This window comes from Ziziphus jujuba, chromosome 12, assembly GCF_031755915.1.
Source record: "Ziziphus jujuba cultivar Dongzao chromosome 12, ASM3175591v1".
Lineage (NCBI taxonomy): Eukaryota > Viridiplantae > Streptophyta > Magnoliopsida > Rosales > Rhamnaceae > Ziziphus > Ziziphus jujuba.
In genome coordinates this window covers 7,167,542-7,191,189 of record NC_083390.1, presented here as the reverse complement: position 1 = coordinate 7,191,189, position 23,648 = coordinate 7,167,542, and the positions used below count along the sequence as shown (strand labels likewise).

General features: G+C 32.5%; 1 protein-coding gene and 1 pseudogene across 1 annotated transcript; one reads left to right on the top strand and one right to left on the bottom strand.

Moving 5' to 3' along the window:
• The first annotated feature begins 15,002 nt into the window (after positions 1 to 15,002).
• On the top strand, positions 15,003 to 16,889 carry LOC107419916 (UDP-glycosyltransferase 74B1). Its single transcript, XM_016028755.4, has 2 exons — positions 15,003 to 15,798; positions 15,975 to 16,889. The coding sequence occupies exons 1-2, from the start codon at positions 15,097 to 15,099 to the stop codon at positions 16,725 to 16,727; spliced, it is 1,455 nt and encodes a 484-aa protein (XP_015884241.2). The 5' UTR covers positions 15,003 to 15,096; the 3' UTR covers positions 16,728 to 16,889.
• A 304-nt stretch (positions 16,890 to 17,193) lies between these two features.
• On the bottom strand, positions 17,194 to 23,097 carry LOC125418445 (DEAD-box ATP-dependent RNA helicase 22-like; annotated as a pseudogene).
• Between the last annotated feature and the right edge of the window lie 551 nt (positions 23,098 to 23,648).

Here is a 23,648-nt window from a genome sequence, read left to right as displayed (position 1 = left end):
CATCCTTAGTTTTAAATGCGATTTTCCATCCATCCCCCTTTTTTATCATAATTTGATGATACCCACTCCTAAGATCAATTTTAGTAAATATGTATGCACCATATAATTCATCTAACATATCATCTAACCTTGGAATTGGATGTCTATATTTAATAGTAATATTATTTATAGTCCTACAATCCACACACATACGCCATGAACCATCTTTTTTAGGTAATAACAAAATAGCAACAACACATGGACTCATTCTCTCACGAATATATCATTTGTCAAGCAACTCACTTACCTGGCTTTGTAGCAACTTTGTCTCCTCGGGATTACTTCTATATATAGGCTTATTAGGAATTGTAGCTCCCGGTACAAAATCAATTTGATGTTCAATCCCTTAGATAGGTGGTAAACCATTAGGAATTTTCTCCGGAAAGACATCTTCAAAATCCTGTAAAAGAGAATATAGAACTTGGCAATTCAAGTTCTTCGGGGTTAGCTTGATTATTTAAATAAACATCTTTATAAATCATGACTAACAAGGGCTTATCACTCAAAAATGCTTTTCTAATTTTCCCAAAACTAAGATAAAAATTCTTCTTTTTCTTCTCTTTCCTCTCTCTTTCTTTCCCACTCACGAATTCCATTTTCTACCCCCACTCTCGGCCTTAACTTGAATTTTCTCACTCTCGGCTTTCTCTTTTATTTTCACCTCACAATTCGGATTGGAATACTTACCTTGGATAGCAAGCTTGGTTTTGTCCCCATAGATAGGTGGTGAAACCATGGGTGCCACACTAAACCTTTCCTTTAGGTTTTTGGCCTCTCTTTTTTGTTGCATTTGTAATTGGTCTCTAAATACCTCCTTTAGAGTTAATGGCTCTAGTTTAACCTTTTTACCCTTAAATTTAAAAATAATGGCATTCTCTCTTCCATAGTGTATGGCATCCTTATCAAATTGCCATGGCCTCCTCAATAAAATATGACTAGCATGCATGGAAACAACATCACACAATACAACATCCACATACTTATCATGATGAATTTACTTTGACTTGTTTGTTTACTTTCATCTCACCATTATCATTAAGCCATTGTAATCTATATGGTTCTGGATGTTTAATGGTTGCTAACCCCAATTTATCAACTACCAAATTGCTAATTACATTTGCATAACTTCCACCATCAACTATCATACTACATATGTTACCTTGAATTTCACATCGAGTATGGAAGATGTTCGCTCTTTGAATTTGATCCTCATCTTTGTACATGGTTAGAACCCTTCTTGCCACTAAAAACTCAATTCAACCTTGAAGCCTTGAGTGTTTCAGATTCCCTATGTTCTTCACCTCCAATTTCTTCAACATCAAATTCAGTTTTAGCTTCATTTTCGGATTCCAAGTCTCTATTACCTTTGAACACCATCATCCTCCTATTCGAGCATTAACTAGCAATGTATCCTCATCCCTAGCACTTAGAACACACAATGTCACAAGTTGTAGATGGTTTAGGATTAGATTTATCTTCAATTCTTGGTGCTTGGACATATTCGATTTTGACTTCTCTTTTTGGCTGATTTGAACTTTCTTCCCCAAGTTTTGGTTTTTGTCTTGAATCAAAGGTGGGATTGCTTCTCCAAACACTTGGATTAGACCTTCCACTATTGAGAATGCCTCCAAACCATAAGCTTGTACCCCTCCTCTTGAATTGATTTTCAATCTTCATGGTCATATGAAGCATCTCCTCCAATTCTACATATTGTTGAAGCTCAATGTAGTTGGCTATCTCGAGATTCAAACCACCCAAAAACCTTTCCATGGTTGCCTCACTGTCCTCATTCATACTTAACCTCATCATGAGCATCTCCATCTCTTTGTAGTAATCCTCCATGATCTTACTTTCTTGAGTTAATGATTGAAGCCTTTGATGCAGTAATCTACGATAATGACTTCAAACAAACCTCTTTCTCATGTCTCCTTTCATTTGTCACCAAGTAGTAATAGGTTCATCTCCAACTCTCCTTCGGGTACCTTGCTCATTAGTTCACCATTGGAATGCATAATGTCCAAACTCCAAAGCTACCAATTTAACTTTCTTAGCCTCCGAATAGTTATGACAATAAAAAATCATCTCCATTTGCTCCTCCCACTCTAGCTAGGCTTCCGGATCACTCTTTCCCATAAATGGTGGAATGTTGACCTTAATGTTTCCAAGATCATCATCTTCTTGACCATGCCTCCCACGGGTTGGCCTTCCTTGAGGAGAAAAAATATCATCAACCCCTTCTTCGAAATCATCTCCAAAATCACCTCATTCAAATTCTTCCCTAGGCCGTCCACTACCTCCTCGTCCTCGGCTTCCATGGAGTTCTTGCCTTGCATTCAGCCCACCTTGAGATATTTCTGACCTTATAGTATAAATAATGAAAAAATCCTTACCAAAATCACTCCCTCATGTGTTTCACTCAAACAAAGTCTTGACACTCGTGTTTGCACACTAGTTTCGACTTTTAACCCTTTTTTAAGCTCACAATCTCTTGCATTTTTTCACTAAAAGAATTATCTCAAAGTTCTAATTAAAACACACACAAACTGTAACTAGATCACAAGTATGCCTTAACTTAACTTATCAACAAAGCAGCAACTAAAACGAACAAATACCGAGTGAATTGACAAAACATAGTCTCGGCCTAACTAACCAAAATAAGATAAATCAACAAGCAATTTTCAAAATTCAATAAGGAACTGACCAGAATATTAAGAAATTAATAATTCAAGGATAAACTTTATAAAAAAAGATTCAAACAACAAACAAGAAACAATTCAAATAAATATGAAGTAGTTGTTAGTTGTTGTTCTTGTAATTTAAGTCTTTGTATCAGATTCTTTACCATTTTAATCCAAATAATTTTAGCACTCAAAATTCAAATTTCCAGCAACAAATATTGAATTTCCAGCAACTCCAAATTTCACAATTCGAATTTCCAACTCAAACAAATTCAAACTCCAAATTGTAACAACAATTGGCCTTTTACAATTTTTTTTTTTAATCACAATATATATATATATATATATGCAAACACAATTTCCAGTAGCACAATTCACCACCAAAAATGGAATTCCAACACCTAAAAAACCAACAAACCCAATCCAACTCCAAACAAAAACAAATTGCACAATTTTTAGGATTTATGCAATATGCTTTCAAATCTCTTCATTTTTTTTTAATATATGAATGCAACTAATTAAGATTAAAACAGAAAAAAAAATCAACAATAAACTAAATTAACAAGAACAATGATGAAAAGTAACCCACAAACTAGGAAACAAAAATATGGCCAAACAAGCAAACCTACTTCAGCTATGAATGATTTTTTTTTTTAAGCTGCAAAACGTTTATGAGCTAAGAACAATCTTAACCTAATGCTAACATTGTAAATTAACACAAAACAAAATAAAGCAAATAAGATAGATCAAACTTGAACAAAATTCATCTCTAATACCAAATTATACGAAGCTAAGTCAACTCGCGCCTAAACTCATATTATATTAGCTCGAATAGAAAAATTAAGTTCAAGTTCTTATGGTCACTTGAATCTCTAATCAACCTGCGACTAGAAACTTTGGTATATGATGAAGACGTCACAATAGGTGATGGATGTCCTATTGATAAGTCAAACTGAAACACTTATTCTCTAATGGTGTTTTAGATGTTCAAAGAGAACAAAGAGAATTTTTTCTCTCAACTAATTTTCTAAATAATTTGTAAGCTGCTTTCTCATTAAAAATAAGCCTTTAAATAGGCTTTGAATAAACAAAATAAAACCCTAAAAGAATAGTCAAAACTGGTTGTAGAGATTAGGAAACCAAGCTTGGCCGATTGTCACCTTCTTTTCCTAAACTAATTTGTATCAATTAATTCCTTTATTTTGAATTAGAAATTAACTAATTTACAATCAAAATAATAAAATTCTAACTTTTCTAAGTTGATTTTCCCAACAAATAAACAAATAAAAACCAAAATAAAAGATAGTTTCCTAAAACAAAAAGTCAAATTCAAATTAAAAAACTAGTTGACTAGTTTGACCACTATGCTATCTTTGACCAATTTCCAGCTTGTAAAGACTCCAAATCAGCTCCCATATGCCGTGTAGGATGCCAGATAGGATTAATAATGATTCACATACATTGCCCTTGATTGGAACAAAGAGAAAATGCTTAATCACCAAAATATAGCAAAGCCAACGGCAAATATAGCAAATTAGGCCAACAATCCCTTCCATGCGCAAATGGCTTCTTTGGTTGCTTTTACTTCTACCTTGACTTGATTCCATGACCTCCTAGTGATATAAATTGAGTTCAAGAATTGTTGAACCCATTCCTTGCTACTCAGAGTCCACAAATGTACCAAAACAGCTACCCAGGTCCATATCGATCTCCACCACTTGGATGCTTAAAACAGACTTTGAATCTTCGGGTATTAATAAGCCCTCTTAAGAATTGATAACTCCTTAAATGAAACCAGCTAGGTTATTCTTAAATCTCTTAGCTTGTGCCCTAGTGATTGGCCTGGTTTTCAACTATATCGGATCAGCACCCCAGTAGGTTGTCGGTTGTATGGGTACAGGTGGATTTTCATCAACAATAGTGGACCATTTGTAGCACACAACAGTGATTGATCATGAGTAAAACATAAAGCGAGTGGTGATCCATCACGTGTCAGTGGTGGTGATCAATCATATGGTGGGAGTGGTGATCCATCACATGCTATTACTAGTGATAGAGGACTTAGTGACTGTGATTTGTTGGTGGATTAGGCAGTGGTGGTTGTGATTCGTCATATGCTGTTACTGATGATAAAAGACTTGGTGGCTGTGTATGATCTATTGGTGGATTAGACGGTGATGGTGGTGGTGGTGGTGGTGATCCCTCATGTGATGTTGCTAGTGATGGATGACTTGAGGGCTATGTACTATGATCTATCAGTGGATTTGGTGGTGATGGTGGTGGTGGTGATCCATCACGTGATGTTGCTGGTTATGGATGTGTTGGTGGCTCTGTATCATGCTTCCTTGGTGGCTCTATATCATATTTTCGATATTTTCATCAATATCGATATTTTTTCACTGGTCTTGCTAGTGATCATCAAAAGTTGATGACTAGGTCACATCTTCATTGATCGTGGGGTTTGTATCTATGTCTGGTTAGTAAAGAATTAATAGGCTGATCTAGATATATGGAATCTTAAAAGTCGCCTATAAAAGGTCAAAAAAAAGGGCTTGTCGCTGTCCCACTTTTTTCACGTACAGAATAGCTAGCAATGTTATATGCGTTCATACTCTTTCAACTTGTTTCATTACTTTCTTTTTGGGCTTTTAACTCTGCCTTTGCTGTGATTTTTTTCACCACAAGACACTTGGCTTGGCTGTGAATTAAAAAAAAAAAAAGAAAAAGAAAAAGAAAGTGATTTTTTAATCAGATATTAGAGTTGGGCAATTCCAATGTTTTATTTTTATTTATTTATTTTAACATAAGTTAAATAGAGATAAACAATCTGATAAATAACTTAGTAGTTGGTACATGTACCATTGCTGTAATTATAATTTCTAATACATAAATAACAAGAGATTAAACTATACATATGGCAGCAAGAAAATTACTGAACAGCCTTCCATTATTAGATATTCGATTCCATTTGCATTAACTGCTATCAGAACTTAACCTGTCCTTGTGCATTTATCAGGCGCAGTGCCCCAAAAGTACCATTTGGTTCTACTGAAAATATGTAGTTATAAATAAATTACATAAATTAGGAAACTGTAATAAACCAACTTATAAATAATTGCACATGGATTTCTCAAACAAAAACTTGTAATTTTTTTTCCATCATTGGATTTTGGATGCAAAGAGCTGCAAGTGGAAGTCACTTTCTATTGGAAGTTGATGTACTACCTACCCTAGGACCACAGATCTCGTCAGCCAATGGCATTCCATTAATTAATTGTACGCCTTTTCCCATTGATTATTATTATTATTATTTTTTTAACAAAATTTTTACATTGGTATTCAATACTTTAAAAAAAAGAAAAATGGTAAAATAAAATAAAAATAAAAAAGTGTGAACGAAATTCAATTCAGATTAAAAGGTCTGTCGGTAATTTCCATTTCACTTGTAAGTTTCTAGTTATTCAGTTGAATGGGGTTATCACGTTAGATGTAAACCTATTTAATTGTATTATATCATTTTATTTATGATATATTATATCTATTATTTTTAAAATTAATATAATAATATATTAAATTGATAAGTTATTTGTCAATAAATTAATTTTTTTATATGTTTAATTGTTTTAAGACAATTAACTATATGATTTACACTATTTAAATTTTATTTTAAAAATAACAAAATTTTAAAAAAATATATATTTCATCCAAGAATATCTTTAAAAAATTTATTATGTATTTCATATTCCATCTAATATATAAAAACCTTAAAAAACGTTATTATGTATTTCATATTTCATCTAATATGCTGAGTGGGATATCTTTTTTTCTTTTCTTTTTTTATTTTTTGAAAATGAAAGAAATATTTGTTATACTTCTCTTTTTGTTGCTACTATCTTATAAGAAAAATAACATAGGTGTGTGTGTGTGTGTGCCTATACCAAATTTTCCAAAATGCTTAAAAAAAAAAAAAAGGCTATAGCATATATAATGTTTTTATTTTCTTTAAAATAAAATAATAATGTAAGAAATTATTATTTTTAGATTGTTTGAGAAATAAAATGCATAAGATAATTCTTTTAAGGAAATTAAATATAGTAATACATTCATATTGAAGGAATTATTATTTTTTTTTTTGGATGAAATATTAAAGGAGTTTAATGTGTTAATAAATAACTTATCAATTTAAAGTTTAATTAATTGAATTTTAAAAATCATGTAAATGATATATTATATTTGATAAATTATCATAATTTAATTAGATGAACCCACAACTAATATGAAAAGCCTATTCCACCAAATAATTTTTCAATTTCGATATTCATACCTACGGTTAATCATCCTTCGCAGATATAGCAATTGTTAATTATTTGTATTTATTATTATTTATTTTGAGTTTTTGAAACTATAAATCTAAAATTTTACTATTTGTCATTGCTAATCCCATCATTAGTGAAACTGCAATGTGATATTTGACTTAATTTCGTTAAAATTGAAAAGGTAAATTATTTATAAAAACAGTCAATTAGCTTCATATCAGTGAGCAAATTTCAAATGACTTCAAAGTACTTAATTCTCGTTTACAAATCATATGAATTCATACGTGGGTTCCATACAGATTTGTGCGAGAGGATACTATTTTTATTTATTTAATATTTTTATTTTTTATTTTTTGTTTTTGCAGCTATAGAAATAGAATCCACGCCTCCACTAGTTTTCAGTACGTTCTAAATCACCTCTTAGGGCCTTGGTAGAACATGATAGCTGCATGAATAAAGAAAATAGTGATTTTCTCGTTGGGTTATCCTGCATCTTTGCGACAGTGTTATTACTATGCATTTAGAATGTGAACAATAATTTCATTGCAAAAGAAAAGAAAAACAACAGGTCATTTATATAATTTGATGCTACATATATAATATGGTATGGGATATATATATATATATATATACATATAAATATTACTGTATAATAATGATTGTGTAACTTTACGGTGAGGAAATTATTATGTGGGTCCCTATGAAATCAAGTTGGTTAGGAAGCTCGTAAAGAACATGAAACTGAAAGATTCAGAAATACATAAAATGGATGGCTATGTGAAGGCGAGAAGTTGGCACATATACAAGTATATTTGAATCCATTTCAGCAAAAAATGTATATTTTGAATCCAATGTCATGTGAAATCTCATCACTACGTTGGTTTCGCAGAGAGTACGAACCAATAACCACCATTAGATTATCTTTATTGATGCATTAATACTCAACTTGTTTTTTGTACTGTCAAAATATAAATTTAATATATTGGATATTATTATTAAGCTTCCTATTCCATATAATTGGAAGTAAGTATTTTATGAATTATATGCGATAGGATGCTAGCCACCTAATACAAACTGTGCATTATGTCCAATGGAACATTACTTGTCAAATATAACACTTTTTATGCCCTTGCTAAATCTTAATATAGCCCCACCACTCTTTTTAAAATTCATATATATATTTTTTATTGGCTTTAAAATCCCATTAGGATCCTGGAAATGATTAAAGAATGATTAGCAATCCAATTTCTCAGAAAGGATTAATTAATTCAGTTACTAAAATGAGGCAAAATCTTCAAATAAATGCAGGTCTTGACTGATTTTATTATTGTCCTTCTGTATGGAATTTTTTAAGAGTGCCTTAAAACAGTCTTTCAAAAAAATAAATAAATAAATAAAAGTACCTTAAACAGAAACTCAGGTCCTATGTATGTGCCATGAACGTGAGGGTTCCCTGGGTTGGTTTCTAACTATGTTCGCTTTCATGTTGCTTTCTGATATTTACGAATATTTCTGTTAAAAATTAAGGAAGGTGGATATATTATTGGGTTTTTTTTTTTCCATATATATATGAATTATGAATATAGTACTGTTCTACCTACTGACTTGCAAAGGCAGTAGTTTAGCAGAAAAAACAGCTTATCCATTACATTTGTAAATTTAAAAATTGTAGTTATATTCATAAATCCCGTTATCATCTCGAAATGTTTTATGCCATGTACCCATGGTGTAGGACAATGGATTCACGTTTATGATACTATTATAAGATTTTTTTATTTATTATTATTAACAAAAATACTAAAATGGTACTGCTTTGACACAATTCAACGAGTCAATTAATTCATTTGAATTCTTTTTTCTAGGCAAAGTAAATGTTGTATTTATGTTCTTCTTTCCAATCAATGTGTAAAAAGATTTAAAAATTTGAAATTTTAGTAAAAATTTCATTAAAATTTTTATATTTTAAAAAGGTTAGTAGTAAATAATAGTCCCAAATGAGAATAGGTAAAATAATTTAAAATTTTTATTGAAATTTTTGATATCTCTAAAAAATTTCTTTCGAAATTTTCGTCAAATATCCACATTAATTTCTTCATAATTTTATTAAAAAATTCATAATTTTTATAAAAAAATTTTAAATTTCCGTGAAATTTTCAAAATTTCTACTATGGAAATTTCTACTAAATTTTATTTTTTAAACTTTTTTATCAAAAAATTAGTAAATATTATTTATATTTAACTGTTTATATACCCATTATTTTTTTTTTACCAAAACAAATTTAATATTTCTATAAATATTATAAAGTGGATATAAATTATACTATAGACAAAAATATAAATATGCATGTAAAATAAATGATAAATATTATAAAGATATGCAAAAAATATATTATATGCAAATATAGCTACATGAATTGATAAAATGTTTATAGAATGCCATCAAATAGTAATTTGTGGGTATTATATCAAACTTAACTATGAGAATATAATAATTTTTGTATATAGTCAAATCGATGTTATATAATAATTATCAATAAGGATAATTATATTTGATACAAAATCACATTCAAATCTATCAAGAAGAAACAACATTTAATAATTATTTATCATATTTCATATCTCAAAATTATGATGAAGAATAGATCAATAATGTTCAAACCACCCAAAAATTCTATCTGTTATTAAAATAACTTTTTATAAAATATAATATAATTATAATAATTGTTTTATGTATTTTAATTAATAAATATTTTTATCAAATATATATATATATATATATTTTGCATATTTTTTTATTTTATAATCATTAACGCTTACTATACATTATTGACTAAGAAGAATATAAAATATATTCAATATTTTTACAATTTTAATAGTTAATTTGATAATTAATAAGCTAATCCTAAAGTTTTAATAAAAAATTTTCTTTTTTAAATAAATTGTTATCAATTTCAATATCATTATAAATTTTTATCAATATTTCATAATTTTCAATAAATCCATTAATATTTGCTTATTTTGAATTCTTAATATTTTCATCGATATGCAAGTACAAGATAATTAGAATATATATTGTTCTTTAAAATATTTAAGGTTTGTACAAGATAATTAGAATATATATTGTTCTTTAAAATATTTAAGGTTTTCTCCAAGTTCTAATCCTCTATTTTTAGATAATAACAACAACAACATAGTTGTCCATTAGAAAAAATTATGATCAATTTTATGCATGTAATTAAGTCACAAATATTATTTGTAATTATTGTTGATCATCATCAAATAGTACACTTACATGTTATCTTCTCTATTTCAAAGAACATTATAATTCTAATATAATCTCTATATTAAAAAATAAAAATAAAAAATAAAGCTTAGAGCATCCCGAAGGCTTTCATGCTCTTTTATTTTAAAAGTCAATTCTTTAAAAAAAAATTTTAACAAATTCTTTATTTAACTTTTTTAATATAAAGTTTATTTGGCTCTCGAAAAGTAAATAGCCAAATCTACCTTTTTGTTTTTATTTTATGTCATTTATTATTTGGTGTTACATAAATTTCAATATTACTAACACAATTTGTTTTATAGAAAATATGTCTATTACTTTATTCTATGATATACTATTGTTAATGCTTATAGAAAAACATAACATAAAAATAAAGAGCATGATAAAAGATCAAAATAACATTTCACTCTTTATTTTTAAAAATACTTTTAATTTGAAGTATATGCTCTTTAAAATAAAAAGGCCATTAGTGTAATACCCCGTCCCAAAGTACAACGGAAATTTTCCAACTTTGACGGAGGTTGACCGTTGACTTTGACTTTGACCGTTGACCAAAGGGGTCAAAAGTTGACTTTTTATTCATGTTGGAATTCTAGGTTGACTGAGGTACCGTTACGAAGTACACATTGGCACGAGTTTGTAGACTAGTAGCACGTTGAAAACGGAGCTACAGTTTGAAATGTATGAGCAAAACAAGTTAAGGTCCAAACTGTCTAAGGGGTGCCGAAGTTGACTTTTTTATTCATGCAAATTTGAGCTTTGACTCATGCATGCTTGTAAAGTGTTCGTCGATATGAGTCCGTAGACTAGTGGCACGTCCGATTTGGACATGTGGTTTGGAAGTTATGGATCTGTAGAGTTTTTCAAATACTGTATTATTTTAATATTATTTTTAAACGTGTAACGATGTGCCACGTGTGACTTAATGAATGTGACCATGTGTCACCATGTTGAGATGCCACATGTCAACCATGTTTAATACCAAATTATTTTATTGTTATTTTATGTATAATATTATTTAATTATTTTTATTTTATTTTATTTCCTTTATTTCTTTTTTCTTTTCTTTTTTTCTTTTCCCCACGTGGGAAAAAAGGCCACGGGGCCGTTCCTGTTCTTCTTCTTCCTTCTTCCTTCTTCTTCTTTTCTTCCTCTTTTCCTTTCCTTTCTCCCTCTCGGCCTCATCGTATTTTTTAATTCCGGCCACCCATTGCCCACAGGCGCCGGCCAGTGATGAGAGGAGGGAGGAGGCGAGCTCAACCGTAAATTTTCACGGTCACCGTCCGCCGGACGCGCCCCGATCGGGCCTGAGAAGCCGCCGGCCGGAAAAATTTCTCTCTCCTCTTTTCTTGTGTATTCCGGCCAGCCCAGTCCAAATTGCCACCCCTCTCCCCCTATTTTGGGTCCTCTGAGTCCAAATATGACCTCCAATCTCCAAAATTCGAAGCGGTTTGTGAGATGTGAAGGAATCAAAATCGGCCAAAGCTTTCCGGCCAAATTCCGGCCACCTTCGGCGGAATTGGGATCGATGGAGACCAGTAATGCGATCCTCGTTCCACAAGCTTTGATTCGGTATATTATTCGACCATTTTGGTTAACGTTTGTGTTTGACCCCCCGGGTACCGAGTATTATTTATTCGAATAAAATATTAATTTATTTGACTGTGTGTGAATTGTGTTCTAGGAGCACGGGTGAGTAGTGGAATTGATCTCATGGTGGATCATGGTTTAATTGCGTGCTCCACGTGAGTGACCCACCTTTAAAAATATTTTTGGGGTAATTAATTATATTTATGTGGTATTAAATTGATATCTGTAATTTGTGCTCATGTGGTGGAATTTAAATATAATCGGGAACAAAATATTATTTTATATATATATTTACCCATTGATACTAAACGGAATTTTGGGTCACTAAGAATTTTTCGATTATTATTTTATCGTGATTTAATTGTATTTATTACACATGAGCAAGTATTTTCAGTAATTCGTTGTGTTTGAATTTTATATTATTTTTGGGCATAATTGGTTTGAATATTTTGTGAAAATATTTGTTTAAATTGGTCGCTTAATTTTCATAATTATGCCTGTGGTATATTATTTGTTGAATCGCGTGTTGCGAGAAAAATTATTGTTTTACTTGTTATCGATATTTTGTACCCATTTGTTAAATGAAAATATGTGGGATGGTAAGTGTGAAAATTTAATATATTTCTCACGGTAATTTTGGAAAACGGTACGTTTGATTTAATAATTATTTTTAGGCGCACTCATACAGTATTGGTGTTCTGGTATATATGTGGTTTAGCGCGCAAGTATTATGTCTCCCGTGAGTTGCCATTGGACCGTGGGCAGGCAAGTTTGATATAGTGCACATAGCCGCCCCTCTCCTTGGCCGGGATGACGGTTTCAGCAGCGGTACTATCGGGACGCCGAAGTGCCATTTGCAAGTTTCTCTCTTTAATCTCCCCGCCAGTCGGTGCTCGGGACGCTGGGTATCGGAGGGCATCACTGGTATATGGTGTGGTGCGTCAAGTACGAATTTTTTCGGATAGAAATTTCAAACCCCAAAATGTTCAAAAATTATTTATTATAATTTATTACATTTTATTTATATTTGGGGTATTTATTTATTTATTTATTGTTTATTAAATTGTTTGATCCCTTGGTTTTCGGGAAATACGAATATCGGGTTTTGGTGAAAATGTTTTAAAAGGGGAACATTTCCAACGGAGTGAATAGTGAGGGTTTTGAGAGAAATTATTACCTTCAAATGTTTATTTATTTATTTAATTGTTCGGTATTGATTGATTAAATCCCTTTATTTGGTATATTATTAATATTAAGGGTGTTCAGTAGCTAGGGTCACTCACTGAGATGATTAGCATCTCACGTTTTTAAATTCCATTCCTCTAGGTCCAGGTTGGGAGACGTTGATTGTCCAGGATGAGCCCAACGTCTCAGTTCGTTGCCGAAAGTCCAAGAAGTATTTCTTCCCATTTTTCCTCTCCATATTGTATTGCTTCTTTATCTGACGTTGTATAAATTCCACATTTATTGTATAATGCTCTGTATAGTGTATTGGACGTGTAGTTATTATTTATGCACTGAGTTACTGTTATTTATTTTGGAGTGCTGTAAATTTGTGGAATCAATTTGTAGTGTTGTGGGAGGAATAAGGGGATGAATTTTAGAAGTGTGTTTTCAGTACAGGAAATTTTTTGTTAGTCCTACCCCTAGGGGAGGTGCTGCCGGATTTTCCGTTGGAAGGTTCGGTGATATTTCCCTGGGATCAGGGCTTGTCTAGGATTCCGAGGAGGAATTCTGGACGGGTCCTGACAATTAGGATGCTCAAGACTAAATCTACTCTTTGTATAAAATTTTTATTAAATTCATTTATTGCTCAATAACTTTTTATCCATATTATAAATATTTTTTTAATTAAAATTTTATATTTCAATTTTTAAATATTAGTTCGGTGTGGGGAGAGGGAAAACGGTGAATTATAATTGTTTATGGATAAATGTAAAATAAAAAATAATTAAAGAGTAAGATAAAAAAATGTCATTCTAATTTAAAAAATAAATTCAATAAAAAAATATATGTACTTTTTAAAATAAAAAAATCAATTAAAACGCTCTAAAAATGTGCTTTTTAATATAAATATGTAGTTTTAAAAATTCAAAAAAAATTAAATATTTATCTAAATTATTATCATATTAAATTTCACTAATAATTATCATCAATGTTCACAAATTGCTACTCAAATAATATTAGACTTATTGTTAATGGTGACAAAGAATTAGGCCGTTGGGAAGTGGCATTAAAGCCTGTATTGTATTTGGTTGCATTTCCTTCTCATGAATTTTCAAGATTCTCTCCGATTCTTTCAGCTAATTAACTTTTAATGGAATATTTCAATTTAATCATATTAATGGCCGCGTATGGGATACAACTACTCTCATCACAATTACTCTAAATTATGATAGAAAGTTCTGGGATAGAAAGTTCTGGCAGACAACTGACAGGTATAGAAACTGCTTTCTGACCAATTAATCCGTCACACACAAACAAAAAAAAAAAAAAAAAAATACAAAAACAAAAGAAAAAACCTTTAGCCAAGGACAAGTTTTTCATTCTCATAACGTATAAAACTGATCAAAAAAATAAATTAACAGTTTAGGGAGTGAGACACATACCATGAGGCCAAACTCAATCATTGCCACACTTCTTGTTCAACCAAAACAAATGTTTTTGACACCAATGCCCCTTACTTATTTGTTTAATTTCTTAATTAATTATTTTATGTTCAGGCAACTAATATTAATTTTCTTGATTAATTACATCAATTAATTCTTAATAAAATTTGTATATGAAATGACAATTACTTTCTTTCTTATTTAATTTTCTTTTGGATACAAACTGGACCCATTTACTTTTAATAAAAACAAAAAAAAGTAATCTTTTTTAACATGAGTTGTATCCACAAATTGCTGATAATTGTAATGACCACAAAAAGTGAATAAATAGATAAGGAAAGAAAAATAAATAATAAAATAAACAAATAAAGAAACAATGGATGATAATAAACCGTTGCTCTTTCTCGTGGCATACTTTTGTTCCACTTTTTTGCCTCTAAACAAAACAAAAATTTTTTTTTTTTAAAAGTAAATTGGAGAGGAAATTTTATCTGAACCAAAATGTAAGAAACATCATCAATGATCACTGTGAACTGACTCTTCTAGAGACCTATAAATTCGAAAGTTTGAATAGATGAAATATGAACACACAAAACAATATCAAAGACCCAAAAAAAAAAAAAGAAAAAAAAGAAAAAATGGGTTATCAAAAAGAGCAAAAAAGCCATGTTATAGTGCTTCCTTACCCAAGCCAAGGCCATATTAACCCTCTTCTTCAATTTGCAAAGCGTTTAGCCTCTAAAGGTGTCAAGGCCACAATAGCCACAACCCATTACACTGTCAACTCAATCTCAGCACTCAACGTCGGTGTCGAAGCCATCTCCGACGGATTCGACACCGGTGGCTTTGCCGAGGCAAAAAGCGAGGACTTGTTCCTCAAATCCTTCAAAACCAATGGCTCAAGAACTCTTTATGAACTCATACAAAAATACCAAAATTCTGACTTCCCTGTTAATTGTATAGTCTATGATTCATTCCTACCTTGGGCTCTTGATGTTTCCAAGCAACATTCCATATATGGAGCTCCATTCTTCACCAATTCCGCCACAGTTTCCGGCATATTTTCTCAGATTCATCTTGGCCTTGTTTCTCTTCCAGTAAAGCAGGAAGACATGCCTTTGCTTATTCATGGATTCTCTCCACTCAACTTTCCTGACTTGCCAAGCTTTCTCAAGTTTCCTGAAAGATACCCAGTTTACTTGGCGATGAAAATGAATCAATTCTCTAACTTGGAAATGGCTGACTGGATATTTGGAAACACTTTCGAAGAACTAGAAGGACAGGTATATCTTCTATATCTATATCTAAACATATACATATACACAGCAAGGCTCTTATTAAAGATAGAATTTCATACATCTACATATAGAATTCTCACCAACCTTTAATTATATATATATATATATATATAACTTGGGACTACTGCTAATATGATGTTTGTGGCTTTGTATACAAAAAGGAGGCAAAAGCAGTATCGAATCTATGGCCAGGAAAGTTGATAGGTCCAATGGTTCCATCGGCTTACTTGGATGGTCGAATCGACGGTGACAAAGGGTACGGAGCAAGTCTATGGAAGCCACTCAATGACGAATGCCTCAAATGGCTAGAAACCAAGACCCAGAACTCAGTTGTCTATGTCTCTTTTGGAAGCATGGTGTCCTTGACACAGAAGCAAATGGAAGAAATTGCGTTTGGCTTACAAGAAAGTAATTTCCATTTCCTTTGGGTGGTAAGGGAATCAGAGAGAGACAAGTTGCCCAACGGGTTTATAGACTCGGCAAAAGAAAAGGGTCTAATTGTGGGTTGGTGCAACCAGCTAGAAATGCTAGCTCATGAAGCTGTAGGCTGTTTTGTTACACACTGTGGTTGGAACTCGACGCTCGAAGGGCTTAGCCTCGGCGTCCCTATGGTTGGTATGCCACAGTGGGCAGACCAGTTTACTGATGCTAAGTTTGTGGAGGAGATCTGGGAAGTTGGGGTTAGAGCCAAGGAAGATGAGAAAGGGATAGTGAGAAAAGAAGAGCTTGTGTCGTGCTTGAAGAATGTCATGGAAGGAAAGAGAAGCCAAGAGATCAAGAAGAATTCCATCAAATGGAGAGAGAAGGCTAAGGCAGCTGTTAATGAAGGAGGAAGCTCCGATAACTGCATCAATGAATTTGTGGAGTTTCTGATTAGATCTGATCGGAAGAAATCGTTGAACGGTCACAATTAGACATTTAAGCTCTTTACCAATCCTTCTCTTCGTTATTAGTGTTTTAAGCGTTCGATGTTTTCGTTTTCTTTTTTTCCTTTTTTGGGTTTCTTTTTTTATTTTTATTTATTTATTATTATTATTATGATTATTATTATTATTTGCCTTTTTGTTGGTATTCAAAATTGTTTTCAAGATCACTCTCGAAGTCTTCTTTTCTGTACTTTTAACCAAATGATGTTGATTAAGTACGAAAGAACAAGGAATCAACCAAAGTGTTATGGAAACTGCTAGATAAACATTTTAAATAGAGTAATGATGGAGTATTGTCTGCTTGTTCCCAAAAAAAACCAGGCATAACCATAAACCCACAAAGGGCTTCAATAAAAAAATAAAAAAAACCTCATGCAACCAATTATTATATGTTTGTATGTGTTTATTTATACATACAAGACATACAAATTTCATGTATTATGCATAAACAAAATTATTTGCGGACCCGTATATCGCAGACTGCATAGGGACCAGTGATGTTATCAGAGTGCATGAACGGGTCAAAATCACCATCTGATTCGTTACCTGTAAATCATTTCGTCCATTCACGACAATATGGTAAAAGACAATGGAATAATTACTTTTTGGCAATGGTGAAGACAATAATTCAGCAATCAGCACCAAGAGTGGCAGTTTAAAAATACGAGTGAAAAAGAATAGAATGGAAGAAAATAAGACGAGAGAAACTGGTATTATATTTGTAATATTATTAAAGCATAAAAAATGAAAAATAAAATTAGTGAAAAATAGAATTTATATAAATTTAGATTATCGTAGTGCTTCTTTACATATGAAATTCCTCAGAAATCTAGTCAATATGATACAACACTTTCTTCACCAATAGACGCGTCTCTGATCTCGGTGAAGCCTGCTAAAACTGTTAAGATGACAATATCAGATCAAAATAGAGTATCCCAACAACTCCCTATATTTCACAAGCAGTAGGGGAAAAAACAAATTTTTCTTTTTTTTTTTTCTCTGACCTCAAACTGGATGCGACTTTTGTAGTCTTCATTGAAATACAAACCTTCTGTATGTGTGGATTCAATTGACATTTTGCAGTGTCGTAATGAAAATTTTAATTCTTTCTATTGAGAAATTGACTTTTACCTCTCTTCTTAAGCTTATTTCTGAAGCTTCTTTTCCTGCTAAATGCTGTCTCCTGTAGCCATAAGAAAATAAACCGGTGGTCAAAAACTTGAAAATTACAATGTTACATCAGGAATTTTTAGCATTTACGTTGCGTCCAGTTCTTCAAATCAGTTCATGCGACCCAACATGATCCTCACACGAACAAGGCACTTACCAAGTTTTAACTCGATAAGAACAAGGACATACATCCTCGTCAAAGGTATGTAGTTAATATAGTAAAAACATTTTATAGTTAATATAGAGAAAACATTTTTACATTTTCAATTCTAGTATCATACCAAAATTTTTGTTCAAATAAGAGCATCTCTCATATCAGAATTGAAAGTTTGAAAAATTACCACTGGTTGACCAAGTTCCTCTGCTCAACGAACAGCAGCAACCACATCCCGATTGGATTCAGTGTAAAGGCTAGTGACAAGTCCATATTGACCAGCTCTACCTGATAGAGATTTGTTAGTTCTCTTGTTATTATCCGTGATCTTCTGTAAATAGATTTTGATTAATCTCTTGTTGTATACTTATCTTCACTAACTGTCCATTGGGTACTCTGTATAAATATCTACTTTGCTAAATCAATGAATGAAGCTTTCCAATTATTTGCATAAGTGTTCACATAGTATCAGAGCATTAAAAAGCTCTAATGGAGTCTTTGTCTCGTCCGATCCCATCTGTGCCAAGTTTTGGTCTTCTTTTCCGTGTCCGCGCAAACTCCAATCTCCTCTTCTCCTTCTTCTTCTATGACTGACACTCAAAATTATGACTTTGCCAATCTGGTATTCATTAATGTTGCTACACAGGAACCAATTCAGCTCATCCCAATTAAATTTTTCATGTGGAAAGCACAGTGGGATGCTCTCCTATATGGATATGCACTCACAGGATATATTGATGGTACTCTTTCTTGCCCATCTCCATCCTCTAATCTGCCTTATTTATTTTGGACCTGCCAAGATCAGCTTCTTTTTGGACCTCTCCTTACCTCTCTATCTTTTGATCTCGCCTCAATGGGAGCTTCCTCAAAAACATCACGGGAATTGTAGAACAAACTCCATCTCACCTGTGCAAAGCCAGCTCGATCACAGATCATTCGCCTTTGAGAGAAGCTTGTTCTCCCGCAAGGTTCACATAGCCTCACCACTTATATTTTTGAAATTAAAGCAACACCTGATGAGTTAGCCACGCTTCAAGAACCACTGAAAGATGAAGAGGTCACTATTTATGTCCTAAATGGATTAAATCGGGATCTAAAAGAAATCTTTGCTGCCTTATGTTCCAGAGACACCGAGATTTCTTTTGAAGACCTTCATGAAATATTATTGGAGTATGAGGCTTATATTCACAAATCAGACATTATCGTTTTAGATGACTTTCCTCTACTGGCTTATGTTGATAATAAAACTAATGGCAGTCATACCTTCAATCGCACCTCTCGATAGAAATCTGGTTCCAAATTTCATCACTCTCTATCTTTGTCAATATCGTTTCCCATGCCTTCTCTCTTAAAGATCTTGGCGATTTTCACTTTTTTCTTGGTGTTGAAGTTACTCAAAATAAGAATGGTCTTCTTCTTATACAACGAAAATATAGACATGATTTGTTGGAAAGAACTCATATGCTTGATGCTAAGGAAGACAGTACACCCATGTCTACATCGATCTCTCTCACTCTCATGGATGGAACCGACCTCACAGATGCCACTCAGTATCGACAGATCATTGGCAGTCTTCAATACTTCTCTTTGACACATCCAGACATTTCCTTTGCTATAAACAAACTATCTCAATTTATGCACTAGGCAGGTGCTAAATGGCTTCTTCGCTATCTCAAAGGTATGGTTTCCTTTGGTCTCTTTCTTTGCCAATGTTCCTCTTTCTCTCTTCATGCTTGGGCTGGTAATAAAGATGATAGCACCTCAACTTCGGCCTATGTTATGTACTTTGGTTCAAATCCAATTTCTTGGATGTCTAAGAAGCAGAGAATGGTTTCTCGCTCTTCCACTGAGGCCAAATATCGCTCAGTGGCTATTGCCACATTCGAGTTATGTTGGCTTCATTCTTTACTGTTTGAGTTACAACTACCTCTTCCTCAAGTTCCTGTCATTTACTATGATAATGTAAGCACCACATATATTTGTGCCAATTCTATTCTTCATTTTCAAAATGAAGCACATTCAAGTGGACTTCCAGTTTGTTTGAGAGAAAGTTTCTAATGATGAGCTTCATGTCTGCTATATTTCCAGCAAAGATCAACTAGTCTCTAATGATGAGCTCCATGTCTGCTATATTCCAGCAAAGATCAACTCATTGATGCCTTGACAATGCCCTTGTCCAAACAACGGTTGTAGTTCCTTCGACCCAAGCTAAGTTTTCTCCCCACACTTAGCATGAGGGGGCATGATAGATGATAAGAATCCACCCGTACCCATACAACTGAGTACCAGCTACGGTGCTAATTCTGTACAAATGAAGACAAAGCCAATCATTAAGGCTCAAGCTAAGAGATTTAAGGACAAACTAGCTGTTCTTATACAGGGAGTTATCAATTCTCAAAAGGGCTTGTCTATATCCAAAGATACAAAGCCTGTTTTAAGCATTCAAGTAGTAGAAGCCGATACGGACCCCAATAGTTGTTTTCGTACAAATATGGACTCTAGGCAGCATAGATTGGATCCAATACTTCATGGATTCAGTGAATATCATTAAAAGGTCATGGAATCAAGACAAGGAAGATTCAAAAGCAACCACAATGGGCATTTGTGCATAGAGGGATTAGTTGGCCAGTTTTGCTGTATTTGTTGCTGGTTTTACTATATTTTGTTGATTTGACATTTTCTCTTTGTTCCAAGCAAAGGAAATGTGTGGGATCCATAAATAAATCTATTTTCATCCTATATGGCATGTGGGAGCTGATTTGGAGACCTTATAAGCTAGAATTTGGTTAAAAACTAGTCAACCAGTTTTCTAATTTGATTTTGACTTTTTGTTTTCGGAAATTAGTATTTATTTGCTGGACAAATCAACTTAGAAAAGTTATTATTTTATTATTTTCACTGTAAATTAATTAATTTCTAATTCAAAATAAAGAAAATTAATTAAATAAAATTAGAATTAGGAAAGGAGTGTGAAAATCTGCCAAACAAGGTTTCCTAATCTATATGGCCGGTTTTGACTAGTCTTTTAGGGTTTTATTTTGTTCTTTTATAGCCTATTTAAAGGCTTATTTTCTAATGAGAATACACTTTCAATAATATTCATAAATTATTTTGTTAGGTAGAATTCTCTTTGTTCTCTTTGAATACCCAAAACATAATTAGAGATCTATGTTTTAGTTTTAACTTATCAATAGGGCATCCATAACCTATTGTGGCATCTTCATTATACCAAGGTTTCTTATCACAAGTTGATTAGAGGTTAAGGTTTTCCTAAAAAAACTTGAATTTAATTGAGATCCGAGCTAATATAATATAGGTTTAAGCCCGAGTCAACCTAGGTTCGTATCAATAGAATAGTTAGTTCTCCTGTTATTATCCTTAATCTTCTGTAAATAAATTTTGATTAATCTCTTGTTGTATACTTATGTTCACTAACTGTCCATTGTGTACTCTATACAAATATCAGCTTTGCTAAATCAATGAATTAAGCTTACCAGTTATTTGCATACACCTATGCGACCAATCCTGTGTATGAAGTCTACAGCAGAAGTTGCAACTACAAATGCCTACATGAATATAAATTTGCAACAAAGCGAGTAAATTAAATTTATGAGGAGTATTTTAGAGTTCAAATGCATAAATTTACTTATCTTTTTCTGGATATATTGGAGAATGGTTAGTTCATTTATTTTCTTTCATGTCATATAAGTAGTTTCCAATATGACACCAATCTGGTTCTAGTAAATTCATATCTTTTTTTCTAATTTTGATCATAAGAAATATGCTAACTTTAGACTACTCGTGTCATTTTCCTCATTTAATCTAAGATAATAAAGGAGAGTGACCTGAATGACACGTGAGATATTTGGAATGTCAACACCACGCGAAGCAGCATCAGTGCAAACAAGAATACCACCTTTCTCTTGGAAATCATCTATTGTCTTTGCACGCTCCTCCAAGGAGCAATCTTTATGGTATCGGTACCTTTCAATCCCAGATCTAAGCAGTATTTTTGCTACTTCTTCAACAGCATCAACAGTGTTCGCAAACACCATGGTTCGGCATTGATCAGAGCCAATATCCACTGATTTGGATTTGAAACCTTGATTCACAGCTTTTAAGAGTTCATCGACCTGAGTATCATCTGTAACTTCAATCCATCTCTGCTTTAATCTAAAGAAGAAAAAGTTACAGAAAAATCAGCAACATAGAGATTATAAGTTTATAATATACAGTAAACACTGCAACACCTGACTAGCAGGAAGGCAATTAATACTTTTACAAATAATCAACTGGTAAAGAAAAAATTTTGTAACACCTGGGGTTGTGACGATGAAGATAATTCCCACGAACCCAATTGGCATCTGGAAACATCTTTTCAACACCGCACCAGCAGTTTTCTTCCCATTCATTGGAATAGTGGCCGCAACAAAAATATATTGTTTGCTGCTCTCATAATCCTTCCTCACTCTACTCTAGTCTGTTCTTTTGACATGCCCAGCTTCAACGCCCTCCTCTAAGTCATCAGCAACACCTTCAGAACTTTCCTCCCCTCCTGAGACTTCTTTTGCTTTTAGGTCTTCTTCATCCTCTGAACTTAAGTGCGATGAAGTGTCAATTTCCAAATCCAATGGCAACTCGCTAACAGATCCTTTTGACCAAGATAATTGCTTTTCATAAAAACGGAGCAGGTTTATGAGACGGATAACTTTATTCTGAAAGCTCCCGCAGAGAAGCATGTCTGCTTCATCAAACACCTGATAATGCCAATATTTTGTACATAAGCACACCTTGAATACGTGAAATCACTTATTTATACCTGGGTTCTATCAGATTTGTCAGTTCTAAGCCAAAAATAAATAAATAGATAAATAATAAACGTCAACACTGAAATGCAATCCATCCCACATATTTAACACATTCATAAATTCAATACGGCGGCTTTTGTTTGGATCGACAGTGTTCAGAAGGGCAACAGGTGTTGACACAAATGATATCAGGTTTATTAACCGGCCATCCCTGAAATGAAAGCATATTATTTCTGAGTTGTGAATCCCAGATTCTGAAAATTGCATCGAACCGCAAAATAAGCCAAGAAACGCACCGTTCTTGTAACAAAAATAAACTTAAAAAATCATTTTTTGGTAAACTTTGGGAAAGAGCATTCTGAGTTTCTATATATTTCAGCTGTTTTGATGAACAAAATCATTTTTTTTTTTTTTTTTGGTAAATTGATGAACAAAATCAATGAAAAAATTTTAAAAAGTGTCTTTTTCATGTCTTGGATCCATAATTTAATCATCTGCCATATATCTGAGGTGACATGCATAAAAGTTTGTCGATGCAATTTTCCTATCCATAAACGACCTTCAAGATTGTATTTCTGGGCTTCAAAAGATCAGCACAGCTGCATAAGCTCACGGTTAAGAGTAGGAGTCTCGAATCATAAATGTTATTTTGGCTTTGCCAATTCTATAATTTGATATTATCTCTCCATGGTAAATGCTAAGAATAATACTAGAATTATCATTTAATTTACCAAATTATCTACAAATGTACAAATGTGTTTGATTGATTTATGTTTA

What these genes read in the sequence shown, in the direction of transcription:
- LOC107419916 (XM_016028755.4), top strand. Translation starts at nt 15,097, where the DNA reads ATGAACACACAAAACAATATCAAAGACCCAAAAAAAAAAAAAGAAAAA. An exon ending in TCGAAGAACTAGAAGGACAG is followed by an intron (nt 15,799 to 15,974) that starts GTATATCTTCTA and finishes GTATACAAAAAG; the next exon opens with GAGGCAAAAGCAGTATCGAA.